The following is a 19,085-nucleotide window of genomic DNA, read 5'->3' on the forward strand; positions in this document are numbered from 1 at the left end:
CAAAAATACTTGTTAAACAGGCCATTCTTATGCAGATAACAAAGGCCTCCTCCTGTCAGCGCATAACAATGTCTTGGTCACGTGGTAGTGGCTTTTGCTCTGACAACTTCAAAGAATGGTCATTCAAAGTGCATTTTCTTCCGTGGTCAATGGGAAGGAACTGCCCACTGTTTCGGTGCCACTCACACCCCACTCGCGATCACTACACTACGGGGTGTCAGGGAAACGCCTCACTGCCGCAGCAAAGAAATCGGCAGCGTAGCGTTTTGTTTTTTCCATCATGCCACTCGCAGCGGAATAGTTTACTCTGAATTGTTTTCTGGCGCTCACTCAAAAACTAAGACCTGCCCAATTGTTAGACTGGAAGGCGTTAAAAATGCGTTGGCTCTAACCCGTTCCTCGACCTGCCACTAGGTGGCGGTGTCAGTTTGGTATCTCTCCGTTACTTCCTCGCGCAGGCTGGGCACGTGGCGCCCATAAGCCTCACTGCACAACACACGTTCCTCTGCATGCCCAGCGCGGTCATTTACTGGCCCGCTGCCCGGGGAGATGTGCGTTTGCACTCGGGGCTGGTGTCTAGGGAGAAAACTAGCCCGCAATGGGCTTTACTAAGGTGCCGCTTGGGCTGTCAGGAGAGGAGACATTGTTGTCTCGTCGCATCATTAGGTGACGGGGAGAGCTACAGTTACAGAGTTAAAGATTGCTGAGGTCATCGAGTAAAAAAAAAAAAAAAACATCTTAACCCTGCCACCAATAAACATTTATAAACGCCGTGTGTGTGGCCGTTTGGACACATGCTTTGTGTGTGCGCCATTTTAATCATTGTCTTGCAGTTAAACACCCCTATAAAATTCAATGGTTATTATTAACCAATTCAGTACTAGCCCTTGACCACAATATGCCCAAACTCCAAGAAGGCTTCAGTGAGAGCCGAATCTTTATGAATATTCACAAACAGAGCAGTCTGTATGTTAGGAAACTGGCAAGATACCCAAGTGGGTCAGGGCACAGTCTGTGAGCGGGCCGAGGCACCCTCTGCAGAAATGCGTGTATTCTGCAGACTAAGAAGTGTTTAAAAAATAATAATAAAGGCAGCAGGTCTTTTTAATCCATGCGCCCAGGATGTGAAACAACTGGTTGCTCCAACCAGACTACAATTCAGGAAAGAGTTGGACTCACGGCTTTAGAGATCATCACGTCACCACGCATAAACAGTCCACAAACCAGCCACCTGTCCTTTCACTCGCTGACCTTACGCTGCTCTCTGACCCTGTCCAGCATTCCTGCATTCTGGTGAGGTTTGAACTAGATGAATACCACACACTTTACATTCTGCGGGTCTCAGTAGCCAAGTTGCTTAGACTGTACACAATGTTGTACAGACCGAAATGTGATACGAGTAGAATGTTAGTGTAAAATGCTGCACAGAGACCAAAGTTGCACCGAGAGGAACGGTGCAGGAGCACAATAGTACCTGGAGAGGGTTGCCGTGAGGTACTAAATGGTGCGAGAAGCCGAAAGGTGCAAGGAACAAATTGTTGCATGGAGCAGAATGTTGACGCGAGGGATGCTAAATGGGCCATCTATGTGTAGAGAAAAACACAATTCTCTTTACCCAGTCCTGCACCTCTAACGATCACCAAAAACAGGCATTCCAGAATATCTGTTTGAGACATCTGATTGGGTTTTAAGATCTACTACAATGGAGTTGCTCTGGGCTTATAACGGCTGGAATAAGCCTTCTGCTCCAACATTCCATTGTTTGTCATTGTTTCTTCCTTTTAAATTTAGAACATTCCCCCTTTAGTGGGTGGAATGTTCTTATAGCCTTATAGCCCTTTTGCCTTGGGATATACCAGTTGTAAAATGCCCTCACCTTCGTAACAGGTCCTCGTTTGTAGCTCTGGCCTATAACTCGGGTTCAGGGCCTTTAACAACTGGTATAGCCCTCAGCAGCAGGCTGTATTATGACGTCATTCACTGGATGGATGCATGCTGCACACAGAGAATACTGCATATCGGAATGTTAAATAGAGATGAGGATTATGCAGAGATTAAGGATAAATTGAGAGAACTTTTTCATGAGAAGAAGGTTTGTCACAGAAAAAATGCACCACAGAATATAATGGAGCTTACAGTGTTATACTAAAGAGTATAGTGAAATATAATATAAAGTGGTAAGTAATATGAGAGAAGTGGTATGTGGTGTTGGACGTTACATGAAGAGGAATGGAATTAAACATTCAATCTGGTGGATTTTTGAATCCTGAGGAATATTTCAAGATGTAGAGCATTACATGGAGAGAAAAGGTATGTCAGCTGTAACACTGTAGGAAGAGAACTGATACATGGTGTGGAATGATTCATGGAGGACAAGGTTGCATGAAAAATAATGGAGTGGAATAGTACCTAGAGTTCAACACTACATAGAGAAGAATGCTTCACTGAGGGTAATGGAGACGAATGGAGTAAAATATTGCATGAAAGGGATGTTCGATGAAAATGAGGTATATAGTATTAAAAAAGTTACATGGCCCGTGCAGCATCTCGCCTTTAGCAAAGACGTTAATGCTTGGGGAGCTTGAGGAGAAGTGAAGCAGGAATGGGTAAACACAAGGACCAATCACCGAAGGAGGGATCCCATCGGATTATGAGCCTGTCCCAAGGAAGGCAGCATGGGTGGCTGCCACTAAAGAGGTAAAAAGTAGCAGGTAGAAGAAGCAAACCAGTGTGCCGCGATACTGGTGGAGAAATACTTCATCCATAATAGCAATGCAATTTTCACTTCGCAACAGTTGGATCAGCAGCACTTCTTTTCCTAGCCCCACGCACCGTAACACAAAACATTTGAAATGGGATTTAACTCATGTTTCGGGGAGTTATTCAATAATTTCACTCCGATGAATGATACATGTACGGTTCTGCCATTTTCATCTTTTATTTAATAGTCCTAAATATATCTACTTGTATGAACACCCACAAATTTCTCTCACCGTGCGTGGGTGACGTATCTGCCAAGTGGCCCTATATGTGACACCTTAAATTAGTCCTAGCATCTAAGACATTGTTTTGCGTGCTGGGATTTTTGAGCCCACTCTCCGAATGTTAAAAGTGAAATTATATGTCCCAGAAAACAACATTTGTTGGCAGAAATAAAAAATGACTGACTGAAGGGGTCACATATGGCATGGGGCCATTCTGCTGCTTCTGTGTCACTGGACCTGTAATGGTGGGTGACATGTACAAAGGTGGAACTCTGGCAAGAATGAGAGACCTGGTGCCAAAGGGCACTGGACTGGGGGCTCAGGAGGGAAGCTGATCTGAGCATGCCAAAATGTAACAGAAAATGATAGGAGTGATATGGGAATGATACTTGGCCCACCAACGCAAACCAAGTAAGGGAGATTTAAGAGGAACAGCGTAGAAAAGGACAAGAAACATTACATTTTGATGTGAAAAGCAGGGTTGCACATCCTAAGAAGGAACCCTTGAGCCGGACGAGCTTACATAAACAAACACCAGGAGCAGTCATCCTCCCAGCCCACACAGTGCATGCATCCACATTCGCCAAAATTAAATACTTAAGCCTTATTAATTATTGGCCTCATTTGAGTCTAAGCCCACAAACATTTACTAAATGAAGAACTCATGCGAAAAGTTAAAACAGAATGTGGAAACATTCAGGGCCTGTTTCGCAAATCCATCTGGGCACCTAAACTGAACTCGGATCCAAAAAACAGCATTTTTGTGAGCTTAATGTCACGCTTCGGGAATTAAAAAAAAGTGTGTTTACACAAAGAAAACAGGCCATTTTACACTTGTAAGCTTATTAACTCAAGCATACAGCACAATTTTACAATTGAACGAATCTCCGGTAAGAGGCGGGGAGCGGGTGCCACTGGGCAGGGGTGACTTGAAGAGCCGATGGGCACTCACAGAGCTAGATTCTGTGGGCATTCACGACCCCTCTGCAAGTCACCATCCGACCCGGGATACTGCTGGAGAACTAATCCTCTCAAGGGCAGGAGTGAGACCCTCTGCAAAAAGGGATTAGGGACCACCCATAAAACTGGTTTTGGTGTAGGGGAAGGATATTCTCCAGTGGAAAACATCAGGAAAGTTTATAAAATTCTACAATGCATTTACACGTGCATAACTGTAAACCAGGTACATTTACACACTCTACTTTAGACACCTATGTGTGCGAGTACAAAAGCTGGGACGGTTGTAGAGTCCCAGAAATACTCCTGGAATGCTGTTAAGATAAAAAATAAAAAAACACAATGATGCGTTTACTCCAAATGGAAGAGTAAGACCAGAGTTGTGAATTTACATTTTATTATTTATAAACACGTTTCGAAATACTGAACTGAATTCTTAAAAGGGCCCTCCACTAAACGATGTCACAATACATCTCAAATCCCCAGGTGACATAATCAAATAAAGCTCCATTCTATAATGCCTATTGCTGGGGATTGCTAAAGATGGAGTAGGACATGTTAAAAATAAAGTAGTTTTTTTCCAACACATGGATGGATGGCACCTTTAACATTAACCTCGGATTTACCTTTCATTGTTTTGCTATTCTTCCAAATAAAAAACGTCTGATCTCTGACAAAGAAAAGCAAACGCAAATTCCATCTCGTGGTCTGCAAGACAGAAGGAACGCCCTCCGCCCCTCCTTCAACCATAAATCTCGACAGGGGCCATTATATCTCCACGAACGCGCAAATGAGTCTCGGGCGACAGACTCACCTCGAACGCTGCAAATCACAGATAACGGCGCGCGACAAACGAGCTTTAAGTGAGTTAGGCAGGGCAAGGTCACGTCTGCGGAGATAGGGGGGGCGCTTTACATCACAACAAACACATTCGGGGTAGACATTAAAGGGATCGATACTCCGCCGCAGCGTTTGATGAGCTGAGGGCACGGGGGACCCCCGTGGCGAAATAGACTGATCCAACCAGACAGAAGGACGTTTGCAACTCCAAAATGGCAGCTGTTTATTGTAATACACTGAGGCGGAGGTTGCGTTTTTGGAAAGGTTACTGTACCATTAATCAATTAATGGAAACCACCTGCAGTGTGCAAGGGAAGGTGACCTTCAAGGCCTAGTCTGCAAAAGAATTCCAGTGTGTGGACTTAATCAAATGGAAATGGAGCTATGCAAAATACTCACAACAGACAATGCACGGAGGCTGGTTACCACACCGGCTCTACTGGAACGCAATATAATGTTTTAAAAAGGCTTTTTCTATACCAGCAAGTGTTTTAACTGACGTTTAAGAATTCAGAGCTCCGGGTACTCATGGATATACCATTTGCATACTTGACAACACTCAAATTAGGCAGGAGAATTTTTTTTCCAGAAAAAAGTAAGACATTATAGCCATCGGTGGTTCAAAACCTTGTTGACTACAAAGAAAGTAAAGGGGAAAAATACATGTAACTTTTTTTGTTTCTCAGTCTTCCTCTGAGGTCTTCTCAAATGTTGCAACATATGCATAAGAGGTTCAGATTTTCCTAAAAGAGTCTGCTTTAAAAACACAAAGTGGTCCTAAAGCAAGCCCGAGAAAAACCGAACACGAATAGAGGAGAAAAACGAACTGAACAATAACACCCACTGCTGCCCTCTGGATTTCAAGTGGAGGTCTATCTCTGAAGCACGCAGAGAACAGACTTAGGCTGGAAGTTGTAGGATCTCCCTTTATTTCCTTGTAAAAGAGCCTTCATTTACATGACAGAATTTTCCTTAGGAGATCTGCCTTTCCTAGGATTACCGCCCTGCTATTTGCACCAAGCGTGGCCGCTGCACTTGAATTTAATTAAAATCTGGGGCACCTTTCACAAACCAATATCCACCGCTTTGTTACACATAGGGAGAATTTGACTGGCAGTGTGCATGTGTTTTAAACTGAATTAATTTACCTTGAACCTAATAGTGTTTTGTGACAGGGCCTATTGAAGTTAGTAAAAAAAACCTTAAAAGTACCTTTAATTGGGTCAGGGTTGCAGTTAGTTATGAACTGCACCCACAATGTAAAACACAGAGGAATGTTTTAATTAGGAGCCTAATGGCTTCTAATTGGTACTAATTATTAAATCATTAACTTTTATATCATTTGGGAAATTACAGGTGCTCTGGGGGCAAGTGTGGGCATTCATTAAAACATCATTAGATCTACGCCTTCCTAGGAATTTCCTGTTCCAATTCTTCAAATGAATTTCTATATGGATGCCCAACGTGCTCAGTATATGCAATTTATATGTTAGTAGATTATTAGTGCTAGCCTATTTTCGTTCCAGAAATTGCTTGACAAATGTAATAATATGTTGTGGCCAATCTAGTACCTACTCTAAGTCTCACCCTCTTGTTAGTGACAAAATGCCTATTAATTTCAACTCTGTGTAACTAGAAGTATTCAGTTCCTTTATTTCATAATTTTGAGACCACATTCAGTCACCAAAACGTTACTATCCTAAATATGTACTCGTGCCCACTGCATCTCAAGACTTGAAGTAATGGAAGACTATCTTCTTCATGGGGCTAACTAAGGCACAATCGGAAGCCGCAGATGAAACGTACCAGTGGTAGTGGATTAGAAACCAAATAGCCAGCCCCTAATGAAGGGACAGAAAGGCCTTGAAATTCATAGGGCACACGTGGCTACATATAGCCACTTCTGTCCTACGTTCCATATAAACATGGGTGAAGGGGGAGGGGTCTGTCCTATTAGCCCTACTGCTCATTTATGTTGACGTTAGTTACTAAGTGCCATGATCCCTAAAACATTTGGGCTTGCAAAAACCAAGTGAAAGCTTCTCGGAAAAATATTTTAAGCTCAAAATTACAAAATGGATGAAAAACATTGAATGAAAAATATATATCTCTAGCCATTTTATGGAAAGGACAGAACACAGGGGCCATTACTCAAGATGTCGATGATGCAAGCAAGGGTTTCCTAAAGCACTCTCATAAACCAAAGCTCTACAGAATTCAAATAAAGAGGCGAGGATAATTATTGACAAAACTCTAACAAGAAGACTATTCTGGGAAGGAGAGGTCCCGGGGAAAGAGAATTCATCTGGCCATTACAGAAGGGAACTTGTATCATTAATTTATTACACATTGGCCCTTTTGAATAAGCTCCATTCCTTACTGGGACACAACAGACACCCAAAAGAAAGCATCTCTATTACAATAAAAACACACGACTCAAACAGACTCAAGAGTCTGCAGTAAAAAGTCGCATTTACACAAATTCACGTGGAGACTTTACAAGCAATGCAGGCACTTCTCTCTTAGATCGATGCAGCATCGCACCTGTCACTTTCTCTTCTCAAAGACAACCATATTCAACCCAATCCCACACCACACCACCCTGGAGCCAACACTTTATCAAGGAAATCATCAGTTTCAACCACCTATCGTGCCAAAACATCTTTCTCTATGACGTCGACCACCCTGGTAACTCTTTCAAGGCTTTGCCTCCACATTCATCAGTATGTAGGGCCTCCTAGAGGTGTTCAAGGGGGACTGCATGTGAACCCAGGATGCTGGACACCAGCTCTGGGGCACAAAGTTACCTCCAAAGCCTCCGACTCCCTCAAGTACGTACCCTGGACAACCAGTCAATGCCTAGAACAAAGGAGGTGGCTTTTACATTCCCAATATAGATGGAAGGTGCAGTCAGAGTTGCTACCTTGTGAAAAGTACAGGACTTTACTGATACATTTACAGTAGAAAATAAACCGAACAGTAGAAAATCACACAACACAAACAGAAAATATCAGCAATGACTACAAAGTTGCAACTATGTGCGAGTTGCAGTCAACATACAGTGTTTGCTGTCATTACGATGATCACAATTCGCACTGCTTTTCGGAATGAAGTGTTTACAAACATCAAGGGGCAATCCTATTTCATAGGAAAAGAAGCATAATTCTATCCTATTGTAGGGTGTTCGACAAAAAATGATGGCTCTCACTATACACTTTGACACATATATCCTATTATAAATCGCAGTTTATAATACATAGACCACAATATTCTCTCAAAGGAAACAATGGACTAATGCTATCCTGTTGGAGTGGTTCTGAATACAAAGTCAACCTGCCACAATCCTACGGCTTTTTAAGGAACTGCTAGCGATTACTAACTGAAATCCCTAATACTAATACAACAGACACACAATGCAGTACAGGCAGCTAGCTGACACTTTCAAAAAGACACCAATATGCACCTAGTTGCCTGCAAGCTTTTGCAAGTGTAACCTGCTTTGGTCTACCAGTTTAAGCTTTGCGTTTCAGTGTACCTTCTATGACGGACGTCGTGTGAACTAAAGGTACTACCTGGCTCAGAGTCAAGGACGGATATATACTGCCAGAAAAGAGGGCTCTTTGGGTTTTGGACCCTGAAAGAAAATTATAAAGTGAGCCCAGAAGGGTGCACTCAAGATCCTCTCACAACCCTCTGCATGCTCAGGATTTGGCCAGTACACACTCAGACAGGTTCTGGACCTCTGCCAAGCCAAGCAACATTAGTGGCCCTGCATGTGACTAAGAAGCGATACTATTTGCACAGTCGACACTAAGATTAGTGATGGGCCTAAGTGCAACGTCATTTAAGATGGAGACCGATGGGTAAGGTGGAGGGAATATAAAGCTGAAATAATCAACTGTTACGCAAAATCAGCGTTCTCACCAGTCAGACAACACTCAGCTCACTTATGCTTGTAGCGTTGATCGTGTGCAGCCCATCTCAGATCCTGGGTAGAAAGGGCATCATGGCAGTTTGTACCAGTGTTTGTGGACGCCTGAGGCTGGCTGGGGCTTGCATTGCAAGCAAGTTCCCCACAAGGACAGATCCACAGACTTAAGCCCCAACTGCAGGAAACAGGGATCGTCAGACCCATGTTTAGGATGCACCAGGACAGCGTCCACAGATCTGGCTGAGGTGAAAGTTTTCAATGAGCTGTTGGGCAACGTGTGTACAATCCATGGCAGAAGGGGAGAAGTCCACTGTCACAAATAGTGCTTTTTTACAGTTTCGTAATCCTGCCACTCTGGCTGGGCCAGTACTGTTTCTAGCCACAGGCATGTGTGTTCTGGCTCTCTACATGCCAGCACACAAGGGTAGCCCTCCATGAGAGTCGCTTTTGTGGAACACCAATTTCACACTCCTAGGAAAGAAGATGGGCTGTCCTCATCTTTTCAGTGTGCCACATCCATCCTCCATCTTGCACTCACCATAGAAATAAGTACAAAAAGTTCCTGTGACCAGATGTCTCCAGACTTAATTTATATAGGCAGCCACTGCAACCCAAAATGATGAATACGCCTCCACCAGCTACAACTCAATATAAGAGGTTCAGCGGTTATCCCTTTGAAGCAATACGGTTGGGAGACAGTTTAGAGTCTTCCCCGTTCAAGAAGTCACCAAAGGTGGCCCTGGAGAGCACCTCATTTGCAGTCTGGATTTCCCGTAGATTATTGACACACAGCCAAAAGGGGAGTACATGGGACTACAGGGGTCACAAAATAACTGGAACTAGCTGGGGACATTGGTCCTTAAACCAGAACATGAATAAAGAGCTCTTTAATCTCCTCTCCAAAATAAGCCTATTTAACCTCTCTGAACCACCCCACATCATAGGCAACATTCTCAAGCTAAGGCCATGCCATTACTAAAATGCCACTCAATGACACAGCTGGACCAGACAGACCACACTGCCAGCCTAAACACCAGGGTCAACCAAATCATACTGATGCAAGAGTTGCACTACTTAAAACTCCTCTCGAAAGAGTGTCTCAAACAAGATTGTCTCCTGCAAACACAGTCACACTCAAAAACATCAACACACTCAGCAACCCCACTAAACTCAACACTGAAACAAGGCATAGGGACGTATTCACCCAAAAAAACAGTGTGCCTCTAAACCGGAACCAACTTTACCATGGTACACACAAGGCTAAAATGAGCGATCCCGAAGGAATAAAATTATTTACTACTCAGCACTACTTAAGACTGTCTATTCTGCAGAGATACACCTGAACACCCCAGGCAAACAACATACAATTCATTTACCACAGAAGACTCCAATAAAAACACAGCGACACTTAAGTTCATCACTGTTTCAGCCATCTCTTCCTGATGTTCCACACTTAATACAATCCCATTAACACATTTAATAGTGAATAAATAAAATATATTATTCACTAATAGAGTAATAAAAATGGAGTACAATAAGCTGGAATATGCCCTTCCATTGCAGCTGAGGTAAGTACAAAATGCTTTTAAATGTATGTTGTGTGCGTGCTTGCGGTTGAGAGTGAGTTTATGCGTGAGAGTGTATATGTGTGAATTTGGTGGTATGTGTAGGAGTGTGAAAGTGGAGGTCAAAGGGCATGTGATGTAACTTCTGCTACCCCTGGCATTTCGGTGAATTGACGTCCATGAGATTGTTAAGCTAGCAGAGAGTTGAAACCCTTTAAGTGTAAGAGACGTACTGTGAGGTGTTGCATTGGTAGCAGAGCATAATGCAGAGAAGGTAAACAAATCTGAGGAGTGTGACCTACATTCTGGACAGAATTTCCCCACAACCCACTGCCATCCTAGTTGTGCCACACAAATTCCAAAGTACTGGATCCACAACAAAGAGCTCCAAGGTGCCCGCAAGACGTGAAGCATAATGTAATTCTACACAAAATATAAATGTATATTTTTCTTTGGTGTTCGGGATGCTAATGAGTTAATCGCTGTCAACTTCAATTTCGACTGGTTGCATGCTTGTGGTGCTCTTTCATTTGTAGGGGTGCATCATATTCCCGAGTAGTCTGCACCTAAATGTATTCTTTAGTTGTATTAACATTTGGTCATTAGGATATACTTGGTAATAGTATGTGAACGTGAAATATTAGGATTATTATGTGCCATGTAAAGAAATAACGTGCTAGTTGTGTTTTGAATAATGTAACCTTTAGCGTTTGTCTGCAGTTGATTAACGAAGTTGTTCATTTGTAAGGTAATGCATAGTTTAAACGTGCACCAAATTAAAGTTGCAAAAGGATGTGGCAACTCAAGTTTAAACGTTTAGAAAACATAGGCTGCTCACTATGATTTGTGCATGTGTTTATGTAACATGAAATGCTTAAGTAAAACTGTTAATTTATGTGCATTTCCGTAGGGTCTATGTGTTTCATTCGTATGTTAGCCGATTTCTGGAGGCCTGAAATGTATTGTCCTCGATGGCTCTCATAGTGGGGTAAAGAAATGAATTTCATGTGTATGTTGGATTTGTTCAGTTCTCACGTTTCTGTTGCAGGTGGAGAAAGTTGTCTTTGTTAGTTATAATAATGTCTTTTGTTTTAGGAGTTAGGGTCAGGGAGAAGATACTTTTATGCAAGAATGCTGATAATTGGGAGCCGGTGTTCTTTCTCACTGAAGGAGGCCTGGGAATCAAAGTCATCGAGCCAGGAGCTGGGAGTATCGAACTAACAGGAAATCACCTATGAGAAGTGCCCAGCAGGATGAGGTGATACAGATGCAAACAGTAGGCGTGTTTTTACATTTTTGAACTAAGGACAGTGCCCTGGGGGTTGAGTCAGGGGAGGAGGTGAGGAGATCCATGGAGAAGGAAGGAGCATCTCAGAACGAGCTCTGTAGCTTAGGCTACTTGACCCATACAAAGTGAATGCACTTCTTAGGAAGTCTTCACGCGCTGACACCTTTTCCTAATCTTGCCTGGGGAATGCTAAGTAGGGATGTCACGGTAGTAGTAGTGTAGGGATAGACTAATGCTTTTCACGTATTCACCCCAAATAAAAACGGATCTTGCTGTGGAGGTAATCATTGCCTGTGTTTTGGTTCTGGAATTTGTCATTCTTTTTATAATCCAGCGTTTTCATCTTGCCCGTAGATTCGGATTTGTTTTAAGTCCAATGCACTTCTACAATCTCATCTTGAGGTGTCTGTATATCCAGTTATTTTTGGCTTCGTAACAAACCCACTAACTTAGAATTCGGAGTCTGTGAGTCATGGTTCTTTAAAGTCGTTGAGTTTGCCTTAATGATTCATTTCTCCCCTCTACACTTCTTAGCAGGCAACAAAGATTCATTGACAAAGGGTTCCACAGTAAACTTTTAGAGAGGAACCCTGCCCTATCAATTGGGAGTGTTTTTTTCAGCACTAAGTACAACACACGTTTTGCCACGGAGTTGTAAGATATGTGAGACATACTGTTTGAGGACAAAATGCCTAACATTTTATAAAGGGGAACTGGGGATGAACAGTGCCCACAGGTCCCATACTGGGAGTTTAATTTGTACAAGAATAACTCTGGTCACATACTAAAGAGAGAGAGTTCTCATAGAACAACTCTAGTTAAGCGACATGACTGAGTATTGGTTTGTCTTTTTTTAGGGCGCTTTCCAATGCTGCAAGAAAAGATGGACGAAGGTCGTGCCAGGGGACACTCACAGACATACCACACGCAGTTTACAAAACACTTGTCACAGCTTGGCCTCTATTTCCGAGTAGCACCGATGACGGTTCGCTTCTGCAGCAGCACATTCCCTCTCATGCAAATTTGTGTTTTCTTAACTCCTGATCTGTCTTTCGCCCAAGTGAATGCAAACAGAAGTGAGAAACTTCTGACTTCCGACGGTACAACACTTGCTATACGAGACTTTCCCAAGAATCGCGGTGTGTATTACCAAATCACTATTCACAGCCGAGTTTGGGTTAAAAGCAAAGCTACATGTTTTAATTAGAAGCAGCAATTGACACTGTTTATAGACCTGTTCATCCTTTCCCACGCAACGCAACCATTACAACGCGTAATGGTTACATCGTGGTTTTAACAACGCAAGTCATTACGTCGACTTGCACTGGAAGGCACGCTAGGCTAAGGAATAGTGTGAATTACTATTCCAACACCTTCCCTACTGGACGTAGACTGGAGTTGGAATAGTAATTCACCCTATTCCTAAGTCTAGTGCCCTCCAACGCAAGTCGATGTAACGACTTGCGTTGTCAAAACCGCGATGTAAAATACCGCGTTCTGTTGGTATGCATGGTATCATCATACATTCCTTGCAGAGAGGGATTGGCTACTTACTCCACAGATGTGATTCCGTTGGCCAGGACTCCCTCGTATCGGCCTATCCCCTTGTGCTGCGTCACGTTGATCCGTCCACCCTGCTCGTCCGCAATGACCCCTGCGTGGATGGCGGCTTTGCACAAGAGCGAGGTCTAGAACGCAAGAGGACATGACTCTTTAGAGATTCAGTTGCAATTAAAAGTCCTTTGTTGATAAAGTAGAGCATATTAAGATCAAGGAACTTATATGATCCCATCTTCTGTTATGCACCATTTCACTGTGAGACACTTGCACCATTTTTCTCCTTTCTGATATCTTTCATCTCTCACATTATCACCCTGTCCTCTCATAGGCACAAGCATGTACACGTTCACTCTCTCTCCTCACCTGTAAATGCAAATTTTTATTTTCCTGTTGTCAATATTTAATCTGCTGCATACCTCCTTCACGTACTTACCTACAGAATCATAGCTGGGACACTTCGGTAGAAGTAACTATGCGCTTTACAAGTTACTCTATTATTATTAATAAAACTGGCACATATGGAACTATTGTCCGGTACATTCTGCTGAGAGGCCAAGGATTGGATGTGCATGTTGTCTGAACCCCTTTGTGACCCACTGGCAGGCACAATCACACTTCCTTTCTCTTCAAATCGAAAAGCTCCTGATCTCATGACACCGGGAAGATGGGTGCCATTCTCTCACCTCACTACTCTGCCCATTATCTTCTGACTTTTCTAGAAGTCTTTTTGCTCCCTTCCCTAATCAAAACAGCAAATAAAGAAAGCACTTTAAAATGTGTGCTTGAACTATATTAACTATCATCCACTTATAAATAAGTAAAAAAATACAGAAAAGTCATTTTAAAAACAAGCACTGGTAAATGCATTAGGTTTCACCTACGTGATTAATATTAAGCTGTTTTCTTGTAAGTTTAGGCTTGCTGAGTAGTTGTACAATATAAGTTACAGAAAATCTAGTAAAGTGTTATGACTGGTTTATGTACAAAAACGCAATATATTGTGCTGCTACTAGTGGTATTGTGCGGATAAGTCAAAATTTTGAAAAATGAAAGATGGAAATTATATAATTAATAGATGTAATAGCAAAATTATGTGTTTAGAGGCGTTCGGACAACTTTTGGGCCCAGTGCCAGTGCACCTGCTGCACCATTCAAATCATGCCCCTAGTGCCTGCAAGATAACTGCATTTGTGACTGCCTGTTTAGTAGTAAAATATGGAAATATTAGGTGTTTAGAGGAGTTCTGATAACTTTTTGGCCTGGTGCCACTGCACCTGCTGCACCATTCAAATCATGACCCTAGTGCCTGAAACATAACTGCACTCATGACTGCCTGTTTAGTTGTACAATATAGCAATAATCAGTGTTTAGTGGAGTGCATGGAGCTTTTGGTGCCACTGCACCTGCTGCACTATTGAAATATTGACCCTAGCGCTTGCTAGATAACTGCACTAGTGACTGCCTGCTTAGTTGTAAAATAAAGCAATATTAAGTGTTTAGAGGAGTTCTGACAACTTTTTGGCCCGGATGCACTGCACCTGCTGCACCATTCAAATCATGACCATGTTATCTGCAAGGTAACTGCACTTGTGCCTGCCTGTTTAGTAGTAAAATATAGCAATTTTAGCTGTTTAGCAGGGTCCCTAGAGCTTTTGGCCCTGGTGTCACTGCGCCTGCTACACCATTGCAATCACGACACTGTTGTCTGCAAGGTAACTACACTTGCGACTGCCTGTTTAGTTTTACATGTTGGCACTAATCTGGGTTTAGTGGGGTCCCTTCAGCTTTTGGCTCTGGTGCCACTGCACCTGCTGCACCATTCAGATCAAGTCCATTTTAAATGAAAGATAATTGTGACTGCCTGCTTACTAGTCAAATATAGCAATATTAGGTGTTTAGAGGAGTTCTGAATGTTTTGACCCGGTGTCACTGCACCTGCTGCACCATTCACATCATGACCCTGTTGTCTGCAAGGCAACTGCACTTGTGGCTGCCTATTTAGTAGCAACATATGGCATATCTGTTGTATATTACCTTTATTTTTAATATGCAATGTTTATTACAACATTTAGAATTTGATCATAATGACCAGATAGATTAAGTTGAAAGAAATCTATCCGATAATGCCTACAAGGTGCAAAGGAAAGTACTGAGGCATGAATAGGAAATGCCACAAACTTTTTGAGGCTAAAGTGTCTGCTTCACATAACAAAGTACTAAAAAGCAAGAATTCCAGCATACTGTTAGAAGCTGTATGCCTTTTCTTTGGGAAGAGAACTTATCTTGACAGTGAATGGCACTAAAACAGTGAGAACAGCTTTATTAGAAGCATCATAAATGCATGCAGCCGGGGAAGTTAACAAAAAAAAGTTACACACAATAGCGAATGAACACTGCAATTCAGAGGAGTTTATCTAGAAGCCTAATTTTAAGACTCATGTGCAGGCCTTTGCAGAATCTTAAAATATTAACCAATGTCCAGTATTTGTCTCTTGGTCCTGTCTGGCGCTCACTGGAACGAAGTTCCCACTGGAATCCGATGCTGGCTGCCTGGTGACGGCCCTCCTAGCTGGGTCCTCGACCTCACTGCTGCGCAGGGCCGGCTTTAGGGCGGTGCGACCGGTGCCACCGCACCGGGTGCAGGCTTCCTGGGGGCGCCGTGTTTGATAGTTTATTAAGCTTTTGAAGCACCTGCTGCAGCGTTTCTTTCCGCCGGCAATTACCAGGCCTCACATACATGTCAAGAAAACTCCTGTGATTAATTATCTTCCTGGAGAGAGATCAGCGTTTTGTATAGTTGAGGTTTTGACTTTTAGGTGAAGTTAGTGCAGAGGGTTAATATGCCTGCTGCAAAGAACGTGTACCAAGTAGATTACAGAGTGACTCCTACACTTTCAGTCCTTTGGCTTATGTAACATTTCCTATACACTGATTTACACACGTATGATTGATTGTCTCTGTGTAATGTGTGTGTGATGCAAAGTGCTCTGACACCCTACACTGGTATGAGTGGTGCTATATAACTAATTCAATGCATCTGAGACAGTGTGGTTATGGTGACTTGGTCACTGTTAAAGGGTGCTAGTGAGAGAATCCGTGGTGGAGGTGGTCATTGGGGGGGGGGGGGTGCCAACAAACATTGTCGCACAGGGCGCCACCAGCACTAAAGCCGGACCTGCTGCTGCGGCACTGCAAGGGACAAAGGCGTTCCTCTTCAAGGCGCTCGCTGGGCATGGCTGGATATGTATGGTCCTCTTCGTTTGGTGAGGGAAGGGAGCGCAATTAGAAACCGCTCCCTTTGAAGGGATCCCTTCCTTCCTGCCACACTGCAACATCTCAGATGACGTCAGGAGCCATGTTTAATGCAGTGTCTCCTCACGGAAAATGGTCATTAAAGTGGGCTATAGTAGAAATGCTGTGCATGCAGACATGACCATTTTACCCAAGACCGACACACCCTAGTAAGTATCGGTACTCTCCTCAGTCCTGGAGAAGGAAAAAAAAACAGAAGTGCTGGTACTCAGTACCTGTGAGTGCTGGCCCATTTAAAGCACTGGATATGTCAATCTATTTGAAGGCTTCATGTAAATACCAATTAGAACAGTGGAAGAAAAGAAGTTACAAAGCACTGGTAACGGATTCTTTCTTTCTTTAAGTTTGCCGTTTATTTCACAGCGTGACATTGTGGCTCTCTGCGATTCTGGACGGTTTTCCGTTATCTCCTCCCAGACAGCGGAAGCGGACGGACTGATTGAGAAAGACCTATTGTGGTCTTACCAAGATCTTACAGTGGGCTTACAGCCCGCCCATTGCTTAACACTGGCTAGCTTCACTGTCACTCATTTGTTTGCTTCTTACTTGTTGGCTTGCCTTCTTCCTCTTCTGATGTTTGTCCCTTTACTGGAGCCCAGCCTCTAAACAATCCTTTTTATTGGGTGCCATGTTTCTAATTTGGTTAAGCACTTTAGGAGAGCGCATGTTTTCAGTCTCAGTCTCTCAGTCACCGTCTCAGTCTCGCACAGTCTCAGTCTCGCACAGTCAGTCTCTCTCTCTCTCTCTCTCCCTCCCTCCCTCCCTCCCTCTCTCCTGTGCGGACCTCATTCTCTTGCCTTCTCTCTCCCTCATGTACCCTATCTCTCCCTCTCGTATGCTTTCCCCTTTCCAGCTTCCTGCCCTGTGCTCTATGTTGCTTCTTCCTTCATGAGCTTCTCTCCCCTTGCCCTCCATGTTGCTCTCTCCATCGTGAGCTTCTCCCTACACTTATCCGGTGTAGCTCTCTCCCCGTGTTCTATTTTTCCCCTCCCACTCCATTACTCTTCTACCTGTTAAAGTACCATTTTTGTAAACGAGCAATCGAGGTAATTAAAGAGAACAATGACAAACATTTAAATACCATCTTGCTGTTCCAACAAAACGTAATTAAAAATGTGCAAGAAACTGTGCTACAATGCCCCATGCCAATATTAACTTCAGTATTTGCTGCACTCCACCTTAAACAACCAACAACAACACATGCAGCATGAATTTAGAGTGCGGCATAATTTGTTATTGACTTTCAAGTTGTCATACATTGTGATGTATTTTACATCTCTTCAAGGTCACGGTCTAAAATAGAAAGCACGCCGGAAAAGGACAGAGCGGCCCAAAAACTGACGTGACCTTGACAAATCCACCCGTTTTATCATTTGCATAGAAAAGAAAGCTCTTCTTTGTCCATGAGCAGGCAGACACGTGCAGACAGGAGAGCTAAGAGGAGGACACGGAAGGTCACAACATCACGGGCTTGATAAGGGAGGAAGTAGGGGGGGGGGAGGGGGGTGTTGAGTGCAGAAGGAGCGCCGCAGTTTTGGACAGAGCGGAGGAAAGAGGTAGAGATGGACGGGGGAGAACTGCTGCTGGCACCTGGTTATGTAGGGCGAAAGACGCACCAGAGAGCTGACAGAGGGCAAGGGAGGTGCAGGAGTATTGCATTTATATAGCGTACTACCCCTGAAGAGGCGTCGAAGCGCTTTATCGGCGAGTAGCACGCTACTCCGGAACCCATAAAGGATTAGTGTTGAATTAGTATAGTGAAATACAAAAGTAATTTGAGTATAAAGGGCCACATAGTTCCCGGCAGACAGCGAACGCCGGTGGAGTAGGAAAGTGGTACTGGAGCCTTGGGTAGAGGGAAGGCGAAATGGGTGCCAGGGTGCAGGAGGCTCGGGGCGCTGCAACCGTGGGCACAAGTAACAGAAGTAGGTGTGGCGGAGGCAGAACGCAGCGGCATACACAGCGTCCTAGTGCCGGAGTAAACCGGTTTACATCAGATGAATGAACAAGCAGTCCTGTCCAACACCATGATACAACAGCCAGGTGCGTGGCTACCGTAGGTGCAGTAGGCCGAATGGAACAGAGGCCCAAAGTCCTGAGGGGCCCATTGAACCCCGATAATTGCTGTACATTACTACCCCAACGGCAGCCACATTTGCCTTTTTCCTTGACTGCAGCAGGGCCCATTGCATCCTTCTACACTACTGACAACAGGGTCATGATTACAATCAACAACCAGGTAACCTTCAAAGGGGTTCTAGTAATTACCGGCAACCACAGCACCGAATGTTCCAAATCCATCATCAGGGGGGTGTGGCTGTCAGTGAAGTCAAGCACTATGTGGTACCCATGCCCAAGCTGGCATGCACCACAGACAGTGCCCTTTGATGTGCCCCTGTGCCCTGTAGTGGGAGAGCGAACAGCCACACTGAAGCCTAAGAGACATCCCTTCAGGAATGTCACAAATACCCCAGCCCTGCTCAAGAAATAGTGCGCCCCCACTGGTGCCAGTGTGTCACTGCAGACAAAGCAAAAACTGCAGCTGCACTCAGCGAAAAGGATTTCCAAGAGATAAGACCGTCACCATCTGTTTACTAGACATATTCTTGCTTGGAAAATGAAAACAAAAGGCTGCTGCCTTTTCTCCT

At 43.7% G+C, this 19,085-nt stretch overlaps 1 protein-coding gene across 1 annotated transcript in view; it reads right to left on the minus strand.

Moving 5' to 3' along the window:
• The window catches only part of DCBLD1 (discoidin, CUB and LCCL domain containing 1), a 190,975-nt gene that overhangs the window by 49,107 nt on the left and 122,783 nt on the right, over positions 1-19,085 (minus strand). Inside the window, exon 6 of the mRNA XM_085611297.1 lies at positions 13,120-13,253. Coding sequence (XP_085467423.1) covers positions 13,120-13,253 — 134 coding nt within the window. The remainder of the gene's footprint in view (positions 1-13,119; positions 13,254-19,085) is intronic.

The sequence above is a fragment of the Triturus cristatus genome, chromosome 6 (assembly GCF_964204655.1).
Source record: "Triturus cristatus chromosome 6, aTriCri1.1, whole genome shotgun sequence".
NCBI classification, from domain to species: Eukaryota; Metazoa; Chordata; class Amphibia; order Caudata; family Salamandridae; genus Triturus; species Triturus cristatus.